This window comes from Xyrauchen texanus, chromosome 2 (genome assembly GCF_025860055.1).
Source record: "Xyrauchen texanus isolate HMW12.3.18 chromosome 2, RBS_HiC_50CHRs, whole genome shotgun sequence".
NCBI classification, from domain to species: Eukaryota; Metazoa; Chordata; class Actinopteri; order Cypriniformes; family Catostomidae; genus Xyrauchen; species Xyrauchen texanus.
In genome coordinates, this window is record NC_068277.1 from 40,838,508 (window position 1) to 40,858,343 (window position 19,836).

Below are 19,836 nucleotides of genomic sequence, written 5' to 3' on the forward strand. Positions count from 1 at the left end.
GACTTTGCATTAAATGTTTCTCATATTATATTGAATCAATACTTAGGCTCTGACCTCTCTTCATCATATGCTTATTAAGACAAAGATATGTGCTTTGTCACATCTGTCTCATTTGAACAGGTTTTGTATTGTGTCAATTTTTAGACTGTTTCTGACAAGCTTGCCTTAAAAGATCTCTGCATTGATTTGCTTTACTGACATTTTCTTACATTTCCCCTACTTCCTTTTATGCTGCAGTAACTAGTTCTGCATTTATCCTTTGTTTAAACTCAGCTCCTCTTACACCTTTTCCTAACCAGACACAACACAATAAGATTCCAGCAACACTCAATCTGTCTGTCCACACCAGGCGCGATGTGACACCGCAATATTAATACACTAAAAAGAGGATAATTGACAATAAAATGTACCGCAAACCCAGAAGGGATAAATCACACACACACACACACACACACACATTGCAAAGTTACTTTATAAATTGAATCGCATCCTTATTCAGTCTGTTACGATTATTTATGTTCATGAATATGTTGTTATTTCGCAGATCTCAACGTAACAGGGAAGCCAAGAGAAAGTAAGAACGAGCCGGTGTCCTGAAAATATATGCTATCTATCAGGATACTCGACCAATATTCACATAGTTTTAGGGTTGGGGTTAGGGTAATGGCTTAGTACAGCCTCACACCATATCACACATCTGATAGGTATGCTGGTAGCACATCCTGATAGGTCAAGATGTGCTACATAGGTTTTTAACACATTTATTGCTGTTTTAGCACATACCGACAGGTTCTCCCATGCCTCCCGACATGTGCTACCCATGTTTTAACTTTACAGATCACTGTTTTTACTGCTGATAGCACATCCTGAGCAGGTAGCGCAGATTTTCAGAACACTGGTATGTCTCCCCACTGCCATTCTGAACCGGTGTGTGTGTGTGTCAGAGCTCCGGCTGAAGCGAGACCTCAAGCACAACATTTTGTAGTTGTGTGACACCCTCGGCCAAAATCAAGTTGTTCTGAACATCTAGTGAGATGCCGACCTTAATATACTGCAATTAGAATAATTTTAGACCATTTGTTGACAGCACTGGCTGGTGACATTGCAGAAATAGAAACCATTCCAAAAATAGAAAGACATGTCGCTTGTAGTGTGTCACGACTGGTTAGGACAAAACCTCTGTTTAGCATTGAAAAGATATCTTTTATCATGTGTCGCGGCATCTTGTCGCATCTGGTTAGGACACGACCCTATGGAGATAGAATGGTTGCATATTAACATACAAATAGTAAAAGATTCACAAATAGAATGTTGGTTCACAAATAAATTGTGAAACAACATGTAAGTAGTTTCACAAAAATAAATGCTTATGATTACTTCTTCAGCACTGGCAGATTTGTTTTTTTCTATAAAAACTCTGACAGTACAGTAGGACAAAATACACATGTTACAAATACATTTACTAAAAAACTAAATAGTGTTGTTTCTAAAACAATATCAATCAATTTAAGGATTATTAGATATTTTACATGAAAAAAAATACAAAAATGATCAAGAATATGATTTTTGCCCTAATATCAAAGGTCTTACTATAAAAGGACATGACTGGTAACATGTGAATGTAAAGTGGCTAGAAATAGCATTTTAGATTAGCGTAAAGCTGACAATTTAGACAAGATTTATTTCTATTTCTGTTGCTCCAAACTTACTTCAAACTCACTTCTCTGTCTGCTCATGAATGTAACATCATAAGAAAGTGTTTCACCACTGTTCAGATGCACTTTGAATCACATCATTTATATGTATAAATGTTTTCATCTGAAAGGAATAAATATTAAATTAAACAAATCACAATAAAATGCAAAATAATCTCTTCAGTAATCAAAATACTTTTTTAATGTAACTGTATTCTAATTAGCAATGATTTAAATTGTAACTGTAGTGAAATACAGTTACTTATATTTTGTATTTTAAATACTTAATCCTGTTACATGTAATCTGTTACTCCCCAAACCTGTTGGCACATAAAGTGTTAATGAGTCTTTCAGAGAAAATTTGAATTTGGCCTGACTGAAAGAGTATATTTTCTGGATGAATTTTCGTTGATATATGTGTGAATATATTTCACTTTCTTGCCAGCATTTGCAATATGACAACCTCAATTCAATGTTTTTGCCTTAGCTTTTAAATAAAAAGTAAACCTGAAAAACAAATACTGTGGTGCCAGTGATAGATTTTGTTGGGCATTCTACATATTTCTGAAGTGTGTCCTTTATAAAATGGGATTCTACAGACTTGTTTCCAACAGATGGCAGCATTTCATTCAGATTATTTATATTGACAGAATGCCTTCATGATTCAAATTATATGGAGAAGTCTACACAGCTGATCTTGCCAAAAGCCCAAACTGAATGCAGACCCTTCTGTTCTTGTTTTATTATTATTTTAAACATGGTTTAACATGTAGCATATTCCCCATATTTATGTTTTTTATTGATTACTTTAATTTACTCCTAAACCACAATTACAATATGGCACTACAAAAATAAATATTCCCAAAACTAGATCCCATATACAAATAAATATATAAATATGTAGCAGGATCTCCTTGCAAAATACACTTACATTTATGAATATAAAATGTCCCCAAAATAAAAGTGTTTAATAAAAACTGAAAGTGACCATTCCAAAAGTTTGGAATAATGTACAGATTTTGCTCTTATGGAAAGAAATTGGTACTTTTATTCACCAAAGTGGCATTCAACTGATCACAATATATAGTCAGGACATTACTGATGTCAAAAATTACTTTTACAATTTGAAAATTTAAACTACTTCAAAAAGGTCTCATCAAATACACCTCCACATTCAGCAATGACAGCTTTGCAGATCTTTGGCATTCTAGTTGTCAGTTTGTCCAGATACTCAGGTGACATTTCACCCCACACTTCCTGTAGCACTTGCCATAGATGTGTCTGTCTTGTCGAGCACTTCTCACGCACCTTAGTCTAGCTGTTTCTAGGAGTCTAGCTGATCCCACAAAAGCTCAATGGGGTTAAGATCCATAACACTCTTTTCCAATTATCTGTTGTACCTGTATGTAGGTGTATTTTATCATGCGACATCCAAGTTAATTTGACTCTTTGACACCTGTTTTGTTTGTTTTGGTGCTGGTTCCACCTATCGTCTGGAGTTTGTGGAATAACACCGCTTCGGGACAGTTGTGGATGAATCTGATCGTTCCTTGTGCTTATGCCTCCTGTTGGATGGAGATTGTTTTGTGGAGTATTTTTTTGTTAAGTCGTTTTGCCTCACAAAATTTGTGCAGAAGCAATCTTGAGCAATCCGATGACAAATTTGTCGCTTGGGCTCTCGTAGGTGTACATGGATCTTTTGAGTTTAGAGAGATTGTAGAGAGACTTATTTTGACTAATATTTACGTGCCTAACATTGATGATCAGGGTTTTTTATTGATCTTGAAGGGATGTTGCAAGCCACTGGCACCTCTCATGATATAATACTGGGAGAAGACTTTAATCTATTGATGGACTCAGTCCTTGATCACAGTGAAGCAAAAGTGTGTAAGTCCCCTAAAGCAACACTGATGCTTCACAGGATCGATAGCAGCAGTACAAAAAATGGATTAATTTCAGATTATTTTACTCTGAATAAGGGCACCAGGCAGGGTTGCCGTCTTTCCCAGTTATTGTTCTGTCTTTCCCTGTAACCATTAGCTGCTGCGATAAGAAAGGAGGATGATTTTCCAGGAGTGATTGCAGTTGGTGTGGCGCATAAGCTTTTGCTTCACGCAGATGATATTTTATTATTCGTCTCTGACCCCACTAGATCTAGGTCTTGCCTCCACAGAATTATTAATTCCTTTTCCAAGTTCTCAGGATAGAAAGTCAATTGGTCTAAATCTGAAGCTTTGACTCTAACAGCATACTGTCTAGTAACAGCTTTCCAGCTGGGCACCTTCCAGTGGCCCAAATAGGGCATTAAGTATTTGGGCATTTTATTCCCAGCAAATTTGTCTGATTTAGTCAGAGCTAATTTTGACCCTTTAATAAAAAGCTTTTCGAGTGATGTGGGCAGGTGGGCTTCATTACATTTATCGATGATTGGGAAGGGTAATTCTGAAGGGATTAATGGAAAGGAGGAGGCGAGAACCGGCTTGAAGATAGAAATAATATTTTAATGAAAAACGAAACAAAAAGACAAACACACAAAGTGTTGGACAGCTGCCCATAAATCTCTCTTTCCATCCCACTGCAGTCTCCAGTCAACCTTTATCCCTCTCTGAGGCTTGATTAGCCTGATTAGGGACTGTGTGTGTAGCATCACGATCCGGCCCCACACTCCGTTGTCACATTAATGTTATTAAAATTAACTGTATTCCAAAATTCAACTACCTGCTACAGTCACTCCCTGTAGATTTCCCCCTCTCTTATTTCAAGCAATATGATAGCATAGTGAAGTCCTTCATTTGGAATGGCAAACGTCCCAGACTACATTTCAATAAATAACATAGGCCGATTCACAAAGGTGGGCTAGGCCTACCCAAGATCTTGTTTTATTATTATGCATTCGGTCTCAGACATTTAGCTCATTGGTCGCTTCCACCTGAAAGAGCCCCTACCTGGTTTTCTATTAAACAGGAAGTCCTTGCCCTTATTTTGCCATTGCAAAGCCTTTCTATCAAACTAACCAGAGCAGTTAAGTCACACCCCGTTATTTCACATTTGCATGTGATTTTGACCAGAGTATTTAATTCAGACATTTATTTAATTGTTGCCTCAAGCATATGGCTGAACACCAAATTATGTATCAACAAGTCAGAGTGGATTGTGAGGGGGTTACTACACTCGGCGACCTGTATGAGAATGGAGTGTTGAGATCTTTTGAGATTTTGGGTCATCATTTTGGGAGAGGCATCAGTGTATTACTCCCTGCTAATTCAGTGTCTGGGGGATGAAGCTTTAACTTCTATCAAGATATTATGGGAGAAAGAGTTGAACTTATTATTGGAGGAGAGAGTTTGGGCTAGGATTCTAAAAAATATCAAGTCTGCATCTACAGATTTAAGGGTGCGCCTTACGCAATTTAAGATTTTACATAGATTTTATTGGACCCCGTATAGATTGTATAATGTTGGTCTTAAAGACACACCCACTTGCTGGCAATGCCAATCAGAAGTTGGTGACAACCCATGTCTTTTGGGGGTGTGTTAAGATCCAAGATTTTTGGTTAAAGGTTCAGAATTATTTGCGTGACGTTTTGGGCACAAATTTTACTTTGTCCCAGACTTTGTATTATGGGCGATGGGGCAGTTTTAAATTTGGGAGACAAACATATAAAAAATTGGATCCTGACTAACATTATGATTGGCAGACAAATTATTTTCAGGGGTTGGAAGTCGGACGGGGCGCCACCATTTCCGGAGTGGTGTGCGGAGATGGGGAGGATGGTGGCTTTTGAGGAGATGTCAAGCAGAAGGGTGGGGTTGGGGGGCTTGTATTTTAGGAAGTGGGGTAGGTATTTGGTGGTTTTGTTATATTTGGTATATTAATTGGATGGTAAGTTAATTTTAATTATGTATGTTTATTATACATTTTATTTATTGCTTTATTTTTGGCTTGTTTGTTATTTTATGTGACCATGGGTGTGTTCGTTGGGGGTAGGGTGGGGTTGGTGTTTGGGGAGGTGTATTAGTGAGGGTTAAATGTTAAATGTTGATTCGGTGTGTATGTGTTGTGTTTTTCTCTTTTGTGTTATTTTGTTTGAATCAATAAAAAAAATTAATTGAAGAAAAAAAAAAAAAAAAGGATATGGTGTTGGAGTGATGCTGATGGAAATGGGACCTGTCTAGATTTGATCAAAAATGACATTTTTCAAATAGTGATGATGTTTTTACATCAGTAATGTCCTGACTATACTTTGTGATCAGTTGAATGTCACTTTGGTGAATTAAAGTACCAATTTCCTTCCGAAACAGCAAAATCTGTACATTATTCCAAACTTTTGGCCTAAAGTGTGTTTCTCCAAAAGCTGTATAATTTTTAGTAAATTTTTGTTTTGTTTTTTTGTTTGTTTTTGTTGTTGTTTGTTTTGTAAGGCAAATAGCAGTTTGCTGATTTTTCTATCTATATTCATTTCAAATGACTAATGAGCTGCTGTTTGTGTGCTTTAAAAATAGGTAAGTGATGGGGACGCTGGATTCAATGGTTTATGTTTGCTTAACTAAATGTATTGTTACAAAATGAGTATTATGATTTGTAGAAAACACCTGTGACAACCAAGTCAGAGTCAGTACCTTTGAGCTCTGCTCAAACATTCAGAGACCTCAAACATTAACACAACGTCTTGCTGCTACTTTCAATCAGCCTTGAATATGACTTCTGTTCTGATGGAATTCTAGCCGGCTGTGACACTGTCGCCAAATCTCCTCCACACACACACACACACACACACACACACACACACACACACACACACACACCCTGCGAAAACGCCTACTCGCTGGATATTGTAGTTTTATCATTTAAGCGTCGAATGGTGACATTGAATCGGGCGGCTGCGTGAGAACAACAATACCCATCGCGAACTGAAGAGAGAGAGAGAGAGAGAGAGAGAATTGGCGGGTGGATGATAGTAGGCGATGATGAGGTGGCTCTCTTGAGAGCGATTCTGTCAAACACTATCATGCCGATCGGCCTCCTACAGAAGAGGACATTTCTGACGTGACTAACCAGCGATCAAACGCGGGATTGAACTACAGTATCTTCACGCGCATCCTTGTTTCGGCTTTTTGACAGGTTCATCATACCTGTACTTCCTCACTGTACCGATATGCATCGCATGCAATCGTTTGCAGCTCGGCCATTGATCGCTGGGGCTCTTGATCAATACACCGCCTTGACGCTGACCGGGGTGAGACACAAATCTCATGGTCCGTCCGTAGAGAAGTACGGGCAGAAGCGCTTCAGCTCCGCCGAGGCGAAAGTGGCTGCTGGGCGTCTGACTGGTAAAATAAGGGAGAAGACTCTGACTATGAACACACTGAACCCGCAGGTGAAGGCTGTGGAGTACGCCGTGAGAGGACCCATCGTCACCAAAGCTGGAGAAATAGAGAGATACTTAAAGGAGGTGAGAAAATCACATGGGGTCATTTAAGTAGAAATAACCAACAGTTTTATAGATGATGTTTCTTAAACTTCGCACAGCATTGTAGACTTTTGGAAAGTAAAGTCTCTTTAAAACATTTCACAATCTCACTAGTTTAATTTGTCTAACAGTGTACCTGCATCACAAGATAGTTATACCATTTTGTCATTTATTTCTGAAAGTCATCGTCGGTGTTACTAGACTCTTTTGAAGAGGGCATCTGCCCCCCTTAAAATATGTTACATTGCAATAAGCACATAAGTGTTTTAAACAGCTGCAGCCAATGCTGCAATTATTTGAATCACGAGGCGCTTTGGCTTAGATAGTAAAGTCTGACTGAAGCGCGAGGCTATATCAATGGAGTGTTGGCTGTGATAGAGCATATCTATGGCAAGCTGTTTTGACATTTATTCCTTAAAATTGACTAGTATCTATTTTTATGTTACTAGTACTTATTTTGTTTAGTGACTAGTAACTATTACATTAGATACTAGTACTTATTCATTAGTAGGGCTGGGACGACGCGTCGACGTAATCGATGACGTCGACGCAAAAAATACGTCGACGCAAAATATGCGCTCGACGAAAAAAAAAACGGGCTGGGTACTCTGGGGAGGCGGATTGGGAGACAGCTGATCTGTGACTGGAGTGTGCATGGCAGGAAGTGGAACCGGAAGCGATCCGGAAATGGAGGATGAAAATTTTGACGTGGAGGGATTGGAAATAGTGAATGGAGTACAGTAGGAAATCGGAAAAGGAAGAAAAATAGAGGTAATGAATCTGAAACTGAAAGTGAGAATGGATTACAAGTGACAAGGAGAAAGAAAGAAGAGTTTAAGATATTGTTGACATTTGTTGCTGGATCTTTCAGTGTCATTAACCCATTGAAATTATCGAAAGCGATTAAAGAAAAAATTGGACTGGTTGAAAGTGTGAAGAAGTTGAGGGATGGTAGATTGATTATTTTTTGTAAGGACAGTAGACAACAGAAAAAGGCTCTAGAAATTAAAACGATCATGGGACAAGGTGTGACTTGTTCAGTTCAAGAAGAAAAGAAATGGGTTAAAGGAGTAATTACAGGGATCCCCACTGATGTAACTGAGGAAAAGATTAAGAAAGGCCTTACGGAGGCGAAGTAATTGGCGTAAAAAGACTGAAATGTAATAGAAACAATGAAAGGGGAGATAGCCTCTCGGTGATGATTCATTTTAATGAAGATAAACTGCCAAGTAAAGTCTTCTTAGGATTTATGAGTTTTCCGGTTAGGCTTTACGTACCCCCTCCTCTAAGATGTTACAAATGCCAAAAGTTTGGACATGTAGCGGCTGTATGCAGAGGTAAACAAAGGTGCGTGAGATGCGGAGGAGAGCATGAATATGGCAAATGTGAGCAAGGAGTGGATCCCATGTGTTGTAATTGTGGAGGGGAACATAGTGCGGGATATGGAGGATGTGAGGTGAGGAAAAATGCAGTTCAAGTGCAAAATGTAAGAATAAAAGAAGGATTGTCATATTCGGCGGCGGTAAAGAAAGTAGGAAAGACTTTAGAATCAGGGGATAATGGTAAAGGAATTCCTCAACAAAAGATGGAAACGGCTCAGGAAAAAACTAAAGAGAACTTCGGGATTAAGAGTAATGTGGCATTTGTTACCTTTATAGCTGAAGTGGTAAATTGTTCTGCACAAACAGAAAGCCAGACTGAAAGAATTAGAATAATAATAAAAGCAGCTGAAAAATACCTAGAGATTGAGGGAATATCTGTGGAAATGATTAATGAGAAGTTAAAGGTGCAGTTAACAAATACGCAAGCAGGATGTGGTGGTTCATAATGGTGTTTTTAATTTTCCAGTGGAATACGAGAAGCCTAATTGCTAATGGACAAGAGTTTAAAAAATTCATCTCTGATCTGGAGAAAAGACCAGATATTATATGTATACAGGAGACTTGGCTCAAACCTCAGTTGAATTTTGTTTTTACATGATATCAATTAATTAGGAAAGATAGGAAAAAAGGTAATGGAGGTGGAGTAGCAACATTTATAAAACATGGGGTGGGATACAGGAATATAGAAGTGAGTGAGGATCAAGAGGTGTTGATGATGGAGGTATGGGAAGGGAATCAAAGTATTAAAATAATAAATTTTTATAATCCATGTGAAAGGTTATGTAAGAATGAGATGGAAAAAATAAGAGGTAATCCTAATCAGAAGGTAGTATGGTGTGGAGATTTTGTAATGCACATAGCCTAATACATTATGGGGGAGTGTTAAAACAGATTATAATGGGAGGATAGTGGAAGAAATGCTAGATTGGGGACGGTTAGTATGTATTAATAATGGAAATATAACAAGAATAGATGTGAGTAATGGGCGTAATTCAGCGTTAGATATAACGCTAGTTTCAGAAAATCTAGCTAGAAAATGTGAATGGAATGTAAACAAGAAAAGTTCATTGGGAAGTGATCACTATCCAGTATGTTGTCAAATTGGTATGGATATTGTACAAACTGTGGTGGAGAGAATGCCAAGATGGAAATTTAAGGCAGCTAATTGGGAGCTTTTTAAAGAACTGTGTAATAACAAAATGAATGAAATGGGAGAAATTGAAGAAATAGAAGAGTTAAGTATGGAAATAACTAAAGCGTTAAGAAATACGGCAGAGGAAGTAATAGGAAAAAAGAAAACTAAAAGTAGTAGAAAAGAAGTCCCATGGTGGAACGAAAAATGTAGTAAGGCAGTAAGGGAAAGAAATAAAGCAATGAAGAAAGCCAGAAAATCGATATTGTTTACTGATTACATTATTTTTAAGAGAGCTCAGGCTATGGTAAGGAGAGAAATAAGAATAGCAAAAAGAATGTTCTGGAGGGAATACTGTAATAGAATAGGGGAAGACATTGAAATAAATGAAGTTTGGAACATGATTAGAAAGATGGGAGGGATCCAGAGAAATAATAATATTCCAGTTTTAGTAGGAAAGGGGAAAATAGCGATAAAAGATAGTGGAAGCATTTGTTAAGGTGCATAGTAATGATAATATTACAGATAATATGAAGAAGTATAGGGAACAGAAAGTGAAAGAGAATGAGCATATATATGAAAAGAAGATTACATCAGGAAGTAGGTTAGACTCAAAATTTACCTTATATGAGTTAAAGAGAGCACTTGTAGGGGTTAAACATACTTCACCAGGAAAGGATGAAATATGTTATGAGATGATTACGCAATTGTCAAATATATCATTGAATATAATTTTAAGACTTTTTAATAAAATTTGGGATTTAGGGAATATTCCTGTGAATTGGAAACATGGAGTAATAGTTCCAATCGCTAAACCTGGAGAAGACGATTCTCAGCCAGTTAGTTATAGACCCATTGCGTTGACATCTAATTTATGCAAACTTATGGAACGGATGGTTATGAATAGGTTAACGTATGAAATGGAGAGTAAAAACATTCTGTCAGCATGTCAAAGCGGATTTAGAAAAGGGAGAAATATGATGGACTCAATTCTGAGTTTGGAGGCGGAAATTCGAAAAGCTCAAATTAATAAAGAAATGTTGATGGGAGTATTTTTCGATGTTGAAAAGGCTTATGATATGTTGTGGAAAGAAGGGCTGTTAATGAAATTAGAAAGTTTGGGAATTGAGGGAAAAATGTATAACTGGATTTCAAGTTTTTTGTTTGGAAGAACGATTCAAGTTAGAGTGGGGTCTGAATACTCTAGGATTCTCTCAATTGAGAATGGAACTCCTCAGGGAAGTGTGAGCAGCCCTATTCTTTTTAACTTAATGATTAGTGACATATTTAGTAATATTGAAACTGGAATAGGAAGATCATTGTATGCAGACGACGGGGCATTGTGGAAAAGGGGACGTAATATGCTGTTTGTAGAAAATAAAATGCAAAAAGCAGTGAAGGAGGTGGAGAAATGGGCGAATAGTTGGGGTTTTCGGTTTTCTGTGGTAAAGACACAAGTAATTTGTTTTTCTAATAAGAAAAATATTCCTAAGTTAAATATTAAAATGTATGGTCATCAGCTGGAACAAGTTAAAGTAGTGAGATTTCTAGGTATGTGGATGGATTCTAAATTAAATTTTGGAGTCCATATTCAGAAATTGATAGAAAAGTGTAAAAAGGAATAAATGTTTTAAGATGCTTGTCAGGTGCTGATTGGGGGCAAGTTGCCAGTCACTGAAAATAATTTATTATGCAGTGATCAGGTCAAATATAGACTATGGAAGTATGGTATACAGTTCTGCGAAGAAAACTTTACTTAAAAAATACAAGTTATACAAAATCAGGCCTTACGAATTTGTTGTGGAGCATTTAAATCTTCTCCGGTAGTATCACTACAAGTTGAATTGGGAGAATTACCGTTGGAACAACGCAGACTTCAATTGAGGATGAGATACTGGTCAGGTGTATGTGGACATCTGGAAAGTCATCCAGTAAAAATATTGTTGAAGGAATGTTGGGAGTATGAATACAAAGAAATAGCAAGCTTTGGTTGGTTAGTAGGGAAGGAGGCAAACAGCTTGGGATTGAAAGATTATTTAATAGCCCCTCTGTTCCAATACCAGCAATTCCTCCTTGGATGTATCCCATGCCATTAATTGACTTACAAATACATAAAGAAATAAATAAACCAATTAGCATATCAACTGAATTAGTAGTTAAACAGTATGTAAATCGAGAGTACTATTCAGTATTACAGGTATTTACAGATGGGTCAAAGGAACCAGAGTCTGGAAGAACTGCAGCAGCAGTATTCATTCCTACATTTAATTTAAAAATTACAAAAAGAATATCGGATCATGTATCGGTATTTACTACTGAATTAATTGCTATCATATTAGCACTACAGTGGATTGAAGAAGTTCAACCAGCTAGAACCGTGATATGTACGGATTCAATGGCTGCTCTTACTAGTCTTATGAGTGGAAAATCTGAATCTTGGCAAGATTTAATATTTGAAGTTTTGCAATGTTTATTTAGAGCAAGGCAGTTAGGGATACTGGTATTTTTTCTCTGGGTGCCTGCACATGTGGGTGTGGATGGTAATGAGGAGGTAGACCGGTTGGCAAAGAAAGCATTAAATCATGCACAAATAGAAATGAATGTATCATTAAGTAAATCAGAAATCAAGAGATTAATAGCAATTGAAATTAATAAAAGATGGCAAAAGATATGGAATAGTGACTCTAAAGGAAGACATCTTTATCAAATTCAAGAACAGGTTGGAAATGAGAGGAAAAGATATGGAAATAGGAAAAAAGATGTCATTATTACAAGGTTAAGAATTGGTCACACTGCATTGAATTATAGTCTTTATAAAATAGGGAAGCATGATACAGGAAACTGTGATAAGTGTGGGGATTTAGAAACAGTGCAGCATATTCTTTTAGAATGTGCTGCATACGAATGGGAGAGACAACAGTTAATTCAAGAGCTACAATGGATGGGAGTTGATACAATTTCAATAAGAGTATTGTTAGGAAATGGGTCAAGACAATCAAGAATTCACGAATTAATATTTAGATATTTAAATAAAACAGGAATAATAAATAGAATTTAAATTATTATTATTTTTTTTTCTCTCTCCTCTCGTTTCTTTCAAAGCCAAGTATACTCCACACTCCAGATCAGTAGGTGGCGGGAATGCACCATTTATGTTGGTCTGCCAATCCGCCATTAAACACTAGAAGAAGAAGAAGAAGAAGAAGAAGCAAAACGAGTGGCTCCTCAGACTACCAGAAGTGCAAGGCGGCACGCACTCGTTCATCTAAAGTGTGGGAATTCTTTAATTTAAAAGGAAAAAATTATGTGATATATCGTCTTTGCAAAATGGAGATGGCTTTCCATTCTAGCACCACGGCAATGCACCAGCACTAGGGCTGGGATGACGTTGACGCAAAAAATACGTCGACGCAAAATATGCGCGTCGAATTGTCAGACCCAAAACAAAGATGGCGGCGCCGACGCCAACACGAGTGGCTCCTCAGACTATCAGAAGTGCAAGGCGGCATGCACTCGTTCCTCTAAAGTATGGGAATTATTTAATTTAAAAGGAAAAAATTCCGTGATATGTCATCTTTGCAAAATGGAGATGGCCTTCCATTCTAGCGCCACCGGGAGCAGCCGCAGATGACAGAGCACCGTAAGTTTTTTTCAACTCCCCACTTTGCACTCGATGTTGGAGTAGGCTATAATACGTTGTCGACACCTAAAGTTTTCAGCCTATAGCTATTAATAATGCGCTTATAGCTATGAATGTCGTGAAAAATACATAGAGGACACTGACAACGCGCTGACAGACAGGTCCAAGCAGGTAACATTTAATAAAGTCTCAACTTTCAAATTTGGTCATTCAAAGAAAATTAAACCATAAATAGGCCTACTATTTTGTGGCTCTTTAATGTGTCGTGACAGATTGCCTCAGTTAAAGCTGCTCGTGAACCGATCATCTTTTCCTTGGTTAATTTATAGCATCAAATCAGGCTAAACATGAATGTAGCCTACATCAGAAGGACTGTTGTTTTAACCGCGGAAAGATGTCAGTACAGTAGCCTACAATCCATTATTCAAATTCAAATCCACCGACGTTAATCTTCTCTCTCCTGACTACTTTGTCGGACAAAAATGGCGTATTATGATTGATTGATCAGATCGCCAGTCAATCAAACTCCCGGCAAATGTTTTTTTTTTTTTTACATTTTATACACCCCTACCCCCGATGAAACGGGTATTACCGGTGTTGTCACAAGTCGATTAATCGAATCGAAATCGAATCGGACTGAAAAAAATGAATCGTTAGATTAATCGATGCATCGAAAAAATAATCGCTAGATTAATCGTTTAAAAAATAATCGTTTATCCCAGCCCTATTCATTAGATACTAGAACTTATTCATTAGATACTAGAACTTATTCATTAGATACTAGAAGACATTAGAGCATGAGATATGTGCGGGCACAAGGCTATCATATGGTGAAGAATGACTGTGTCTGAAATCGTTCACTCATTCACTAGTTCCTATATAGTGAATGGCAGTTAGTGAACGAAATAAGTGATTCGGACTAGAGTGCGGATCGGGCCGCATTTTTCTGTCCGAGCCCGGCCCGCGTCCGACAGGGCAGTAACCGAACCCGACCCAAACCCGAACATCATTAAGATATATGTCCGAGCCCGACACAGTTAAAAATCTCGTTTTTTTTCTCATACTAATGACACGTACGTTTGTTTGTGTAGAAAGCCCGCTTTTATTTAGCAACTGGAAGGCATTCGGTAATGTTTACAGATGTGCGCAACGCATCAGCGTGCGCCGCACACGGCCAACAAAGCGCATGTTAACACAGGCGTGCACAAGAGGCCCAAAAAAATAGCCAATTGAAATTAAATGAACAAAGCTAGGTCTACCAAAAATTGCCCAAGCTAACAGAACAAAACATTAACGTAAAACAAATGCAGCTTATTGAAATGAAAATCACTCTTACCATTTTTCTCGAAAACTGTGTGGCTAATAAAACTGTAACATGGGATCTATTCACATAATCCATCAACCTCTTTTTAACGTCTTCCATCGTTGCGCTGCCAGCCACATGTAGCCAAATATGCAATATTATGCACGCACGTGTTGCGCGTTGTCACAGCAACATAAACAAATTTCCGCACACATGAAGATGGATGTTAGGGTAATATTTTAAATTTATTTTAATCACAAAAATAAACATTTGCATCCAGTTAAACATTATAATAAGCTGTTTTAAATTTCAAATGTTCAATGCCTTATCGCGCCGACGTGACCGAACCCGAACGTCATTTCAAAATATGTGTCCGAACCCGGCCCGTCGGGTCCCGTCGGGCTCGGTTTGGGTATCCATCCTCTAATTCGGACGCTGATGTGTCCACCGAGAGTCGGAGCTCTGGGGCTGTCTCAGAAACAACATCACATATGAAATATTAAAATACTTGGGCCTTATTTGTTATTCTTATTAAGTAATATATTAATACATACAGTAAATCTTCATTCTGTACATCAAATGTACACTCAAAATTAAAGTGCATTGTGGGTAATATTGAGTGAACAAACGTAGGGAACGAGTGGCTCACTCAGAATTCAGACACTCCTACAAAATGGCAGACACCCGAAATAGTGCACCCGAAATAGTGCACTATATAGTGGATGGGGCGGTTTCAGACACAGCGAGTGTTCCACGACCGGGGTTGGTGCCCTACGCAGGCTGCATATTCTACATTCAGAGAGCGGCAGTACTGCTGTACAGAACTAATGATCTAAATTCTTTCAACACTGAAAACTGTAACTTCACTGAAATAAGGATCCACACAGGACTTTAAAAGCTATGAAATAGCAAAAGTAGGCATTAATAAAAAATGACGTGGCTTTGGTTTATATTTCAGCATTATATATAATAACCTTGTGGGACATTTTCACATTTTCTCCATAATAATTACTAGAAATGTTTCCAAACCTCTCTTCTTATAGACAAATTCATCCAGATCTGACAAGAGCCCTTAAAGGGTTAGTTCACCGCAAAATTTTAATTCTCATTATTTACTCACCCTCATGCAACCCCAGATGTGTATGACTTTCATCTGCTGAACTCAGATGAAGATTTTTAGAAGAATTTCTCAGCTCTGTTTCCATTTCCATCCTCTGTGTGGATTATCTAATGATCTATGCATACAATTACATTGTACATATAGGTTATGCTCTGTTTATTTTTCGTGATGTTATAAGCAAAAATTGTGGCTTATAAGCAAGGGTGTAGATTTGGCTAGAAGGGTGTAGATGCAGCATGAAGCATTTACATGTTTCTATTGATCATGGTATAAATATTGTTTTGATTATTGGACAATATTGTTTTCAATAATGACCAGAAATCTATGCCCCTGCTTATAAGCAACACCTGTTTATATGTAATATGTATGCCAAAGACATATACTTTGCTATTCTATATTTTTGTCGGTGAGTAAAACAAATAGTTTCTTTACTATTTTCTTTGAGAGCTTTTAAATGTATATTACACATGGGTATTTGATCAGTTGATGTTTTTACTAATTACAATAATATATACAGTGCAAAATGTTTAATAAATTATCAAAACCGAACACTTTTTTCAAAGTACTTGTTCAGTTTTGTTCCTGATGCCTGTATGCATTGGAAAGTACAGCCTCTATGCTTTAAAACAATACCTATTTTGTGTTGGTCAAGAATGTAGTTATTCAAATAATGATCATTATTGTTCTGGAGGGCCAATCCAAACTAAAAGAGATAATAACTAATTGAATAACTACAGAAATATTCAAACATACTCTAAAATAACGTAGTTATTGTTTGTTGCGTTAGATGACATTCTGCTGTGCCTACTGTTGGAAGTAATATCAAAACGATTACCTCACACATTTCTCTCTCTCTCTCTTTTTTTTACCCTTCCAAAAGGGTATAGAATGTGAACAGTTGACTTGGTCCATGGGAAAGTAATTGCTGGTTTTGACCTGCTTTCAGTGCCATTATCAAAGCAATTCAACATAATAGTCTAATTCCTACAAAACTGACCATTCAGCAGTAATGTTATATAACTCTCATTACCATGACATAGAAGATTGATTGAGCTTGCAGACTTTGTCTTGACAGTTAAGCACTTAGAAAAAAGCTTTAAATATAGCCCATGAACAGGTGCCTTCTGGACCTTCTTTGAACCCCTTTAGTGTGGTCATAAACTGACCTTCAGTGATGGTGGGACTGAGCACTGTCATGCCCTCAGCACATGACAGGATGGTATGTCCTGAACGTCCACAAAATAATTTGAGAAATATATCCTAACATATATCCTGTTTCCTAACATCACAATTAAATATGATAGTAACATCTAAGCTGATACACCTGTATTTAGTTACAAAAACCTATTAATGTGGATTCAGACAAATGTCTGGTTTGGCTCAAATAGGTGGACATAATAATTTGTTTTCCTACAGCAGTGTAATGCGTGCAAAATATTTGCTGTGTTCTGTGGAACATGATATTGTTAATCATATATTGGACACATCTCTCTTTGTCATACAGGGTGGCACAAAACCTTTCTCAGAGGTCATCAAAGCCAATATTGGTGATGCACACGCCATGGGACAGCAACCAATCACTTTCCTCAGACAGGTAATGAAAAATCTCCAACATGCAAATTTCCCTGAACTGTTTATTGCCCGAGTCAAATTGTGTAAACAAATCATTGTTTTATTTTAATCATCTGCAACTGTAGAACAGATTATTCAACTAATTTTGTCTAAAATGACAGGGCTATCATTAGCCTGTAAAAAAAACATTGGTATCCTGGAAACAAGGTAAAAGAAAATCTTAGCCTTCTTTAAGCATGAATAGTTGTTTCTGGTTAATGCAATATCTAAATTAAATTTCTCAGTCCATGTTTACAATTGAAGGTTGTTCTCATAGTATGTCATGAAATAAGCTTTAGTTAACCCCTTACAAATTTGAAACACTGCAAATTACTGTGGAAAATGGCATCATATGATTGGCCTAGTTTAGTCAGAGTTGATCTAGCTTTTTATTATGAGCTGAACAAAAGCTTGTGTGATGGACCGATCCTGTCTCTGCGCCAATGTAGCAGCAGCTTGTGTCATGGAAATACATTTGCAATGTGACTTTGCTTTGCATGCTAGCATGGTTGTAATAGTCTATAGTCAGTGTGACCAATGTGTGACTGTAAAGGGAAGTAGTCTCTGGCCTGCATGGTTTATTCAGAAACTTGAGAGGTGAAATAAATTCGACCTGACATCTGCTGTCTGTTTTGCTAGGAAACAAAATTCCTTCTCCAAGTTCGGATCACTCCCCCTTCCATGTGCACAGACATTTACAGAAGCACACATTATACCCATGCCTCTTTGGGGTCAATGGAACAATACAGTATGTTTACAATGAATTTATTTGTTACTGATTCACCATTGCCATTTCATTTCAGGTGGTGGCACTCTGCATTTTCCCAGAGCTGATGGACAGCCCCAGTTTCCCAGAGGATGCGAAATGGAGAGCACGGCGTATCCTGCAGGGCTGCGGGGGACACAGTCTTGGTGTGTGCATTTGCTCCTGAGGATGTATTGTTAAAACTAGTGAAGACCTTGTTATTACATTAAATGGTTTGCTATGTAGCTTTTTAGTTTGAGTATAAATTAGAAATAAAATATAAATAATATTTTCTGCATGGCTTTGTAGTGATGAAAATCGCACAACTCTCAGGAAGCTGGAGGACAAAAGAACTGTAACAAATACGTTTATGTAAGTGCTTTATGAGTGCTAACTCATGTTTCGGTCACAGGGTCATATAGTACAAGCCCAGGCGTAGAGTACATACGCAAAGATATTGCTGCTTACATTGAACAAAGAGATGAGGGAGTGCCTTCTAACTGGGAAAACATTTACCTCACCACTGGAGCAAGTGATGGCATTATGGTAAGTTATGGTATTCAGTGGACCCAAAAAGTATTTTGACACTTAAACCACACTTAAACATGTATTTACATTAAAAAAACACATCACAGAACAAAGTTTGTGTGGCTTGAAATTCTAAAACAAGACAATAAACCAATGAAAACAATACACATGAACATGGAGGGAAACAGGATCACATGACATGGCAATGAAACAGGAATAAACCTTTTATAAAAGTCAAATTTTGTATGACATGTCCATAGTTAACGTGATTTACCATAGATCCTGTGGTTACTCTGCTAGAGCACCTGTGTCAACTTGAGGGTACCTGATTTTATACGTCCAATAAAAATCACTTTGGGACCAGTTGATTAAAAGTATTTGTAAACAATGTTTCAGAAGTAGTTCTGAGAAAAGATCCATCATTCCATTTTATGTTTGCAGAGGCCACTTGCATGGATATTTTGGATCAAATGCAATGACAGTCAGAAATGATTTACGTGTGGCTTATGTGCTCAAAATTGGCCAATACTTTTTGGGGCCATTATATTTGCAAACGGAGACTTGATCCAGCCAGGTTACTTGGCTGCCCTAGTGGAAAAAAATGATATACTTAATCACACCTTAATCTTTGGTGCTTCAGTGTACTAAAGTGTATTAATGGCAGACTATAAATTGGTATACTTAAAGTCTGCTAAATTAGAACAACTAATTTTGTACTTAATGCACTTTAGTTTGTGCTGAAATGGAACTATTACAAGTATACTTCAGCACACTTTAAATATCTACCCTTGTATTTAATTTTTGAAATACACATAATTTACTCACGCTAACTTATAATGTATTTTGGTGCCATTACAACTGCAAATCCATTACACTGGAAAAGTGCTGGATATACATAAATGTTATACTGATAATATACTGCTTTCCCACACCACAACTGAATTTCGCCTGGCATTAATATATCTACTTCTAGCATTTATAGTATTATAGCGTGTGGATATTTCTGGGAAGGAAGTTGGGGGAACAAGCATTGTGAGTCTTAAACCACTGTTAATCAACAATGATAACACTGAAAATGGTCAGTCCAGGTGGTACCCGGCCTGAATCGGGCAGGGAAGGAGTGTGACGAGGATGAGGGCATGGCCGGGCCGTGAGGGTGCATGGCCGGCGCAGATCAGCAGTAGGGTGAGATAAAGGGGAGCTGGAGACAA

At 37.5% G+C, this 19,836-nt stretch overlaps 1 protein-coding gene across 2 annotated transcripts in view; it reads left to right on the forward strand.

The window, feature by feature from the left end:
- The first annotated feature begins 6,549 nt into the window (after positions 1 to 6,549).
- The window catches only part of gpt2 (glutamic pyruvate transaminase (alanine aminotransferase) 2), a 32,165-nt gene continuing 18,878 nt past the window's right edge, over positions 6,550 to 19,836 (forward strand). The window contains exons 1-4 of one of the 2 annotated variants that reach the window (XM_052149099.1): positions 6,550 to 7,146; positions 17,246 to 17,335; positions 18,156 to 18,264; positions 18,510 to 18,643. In XM_052149099.1, coding sequence (XP_052005059.1) covers positions 6,850 to 7,146; positions 17,246 to 17,335; positions 18,156 to 18,264; positions 18,510 to 18,643 — 630 coding nt within the window. In that variant the 5' untranslated portion in view covers positions 6,550 to 6,849. Of the gene's footprint in view, positions 7,147 to 13,199; positions 13,319 to 17,245; positions 17,336 to 18,155; positions 18,265 to 18,509; positions 18,644 to 19,836 lie in introns of those variants that run through there. The other variant, XM_052149104.1, reaches the window with a different exon arrangement.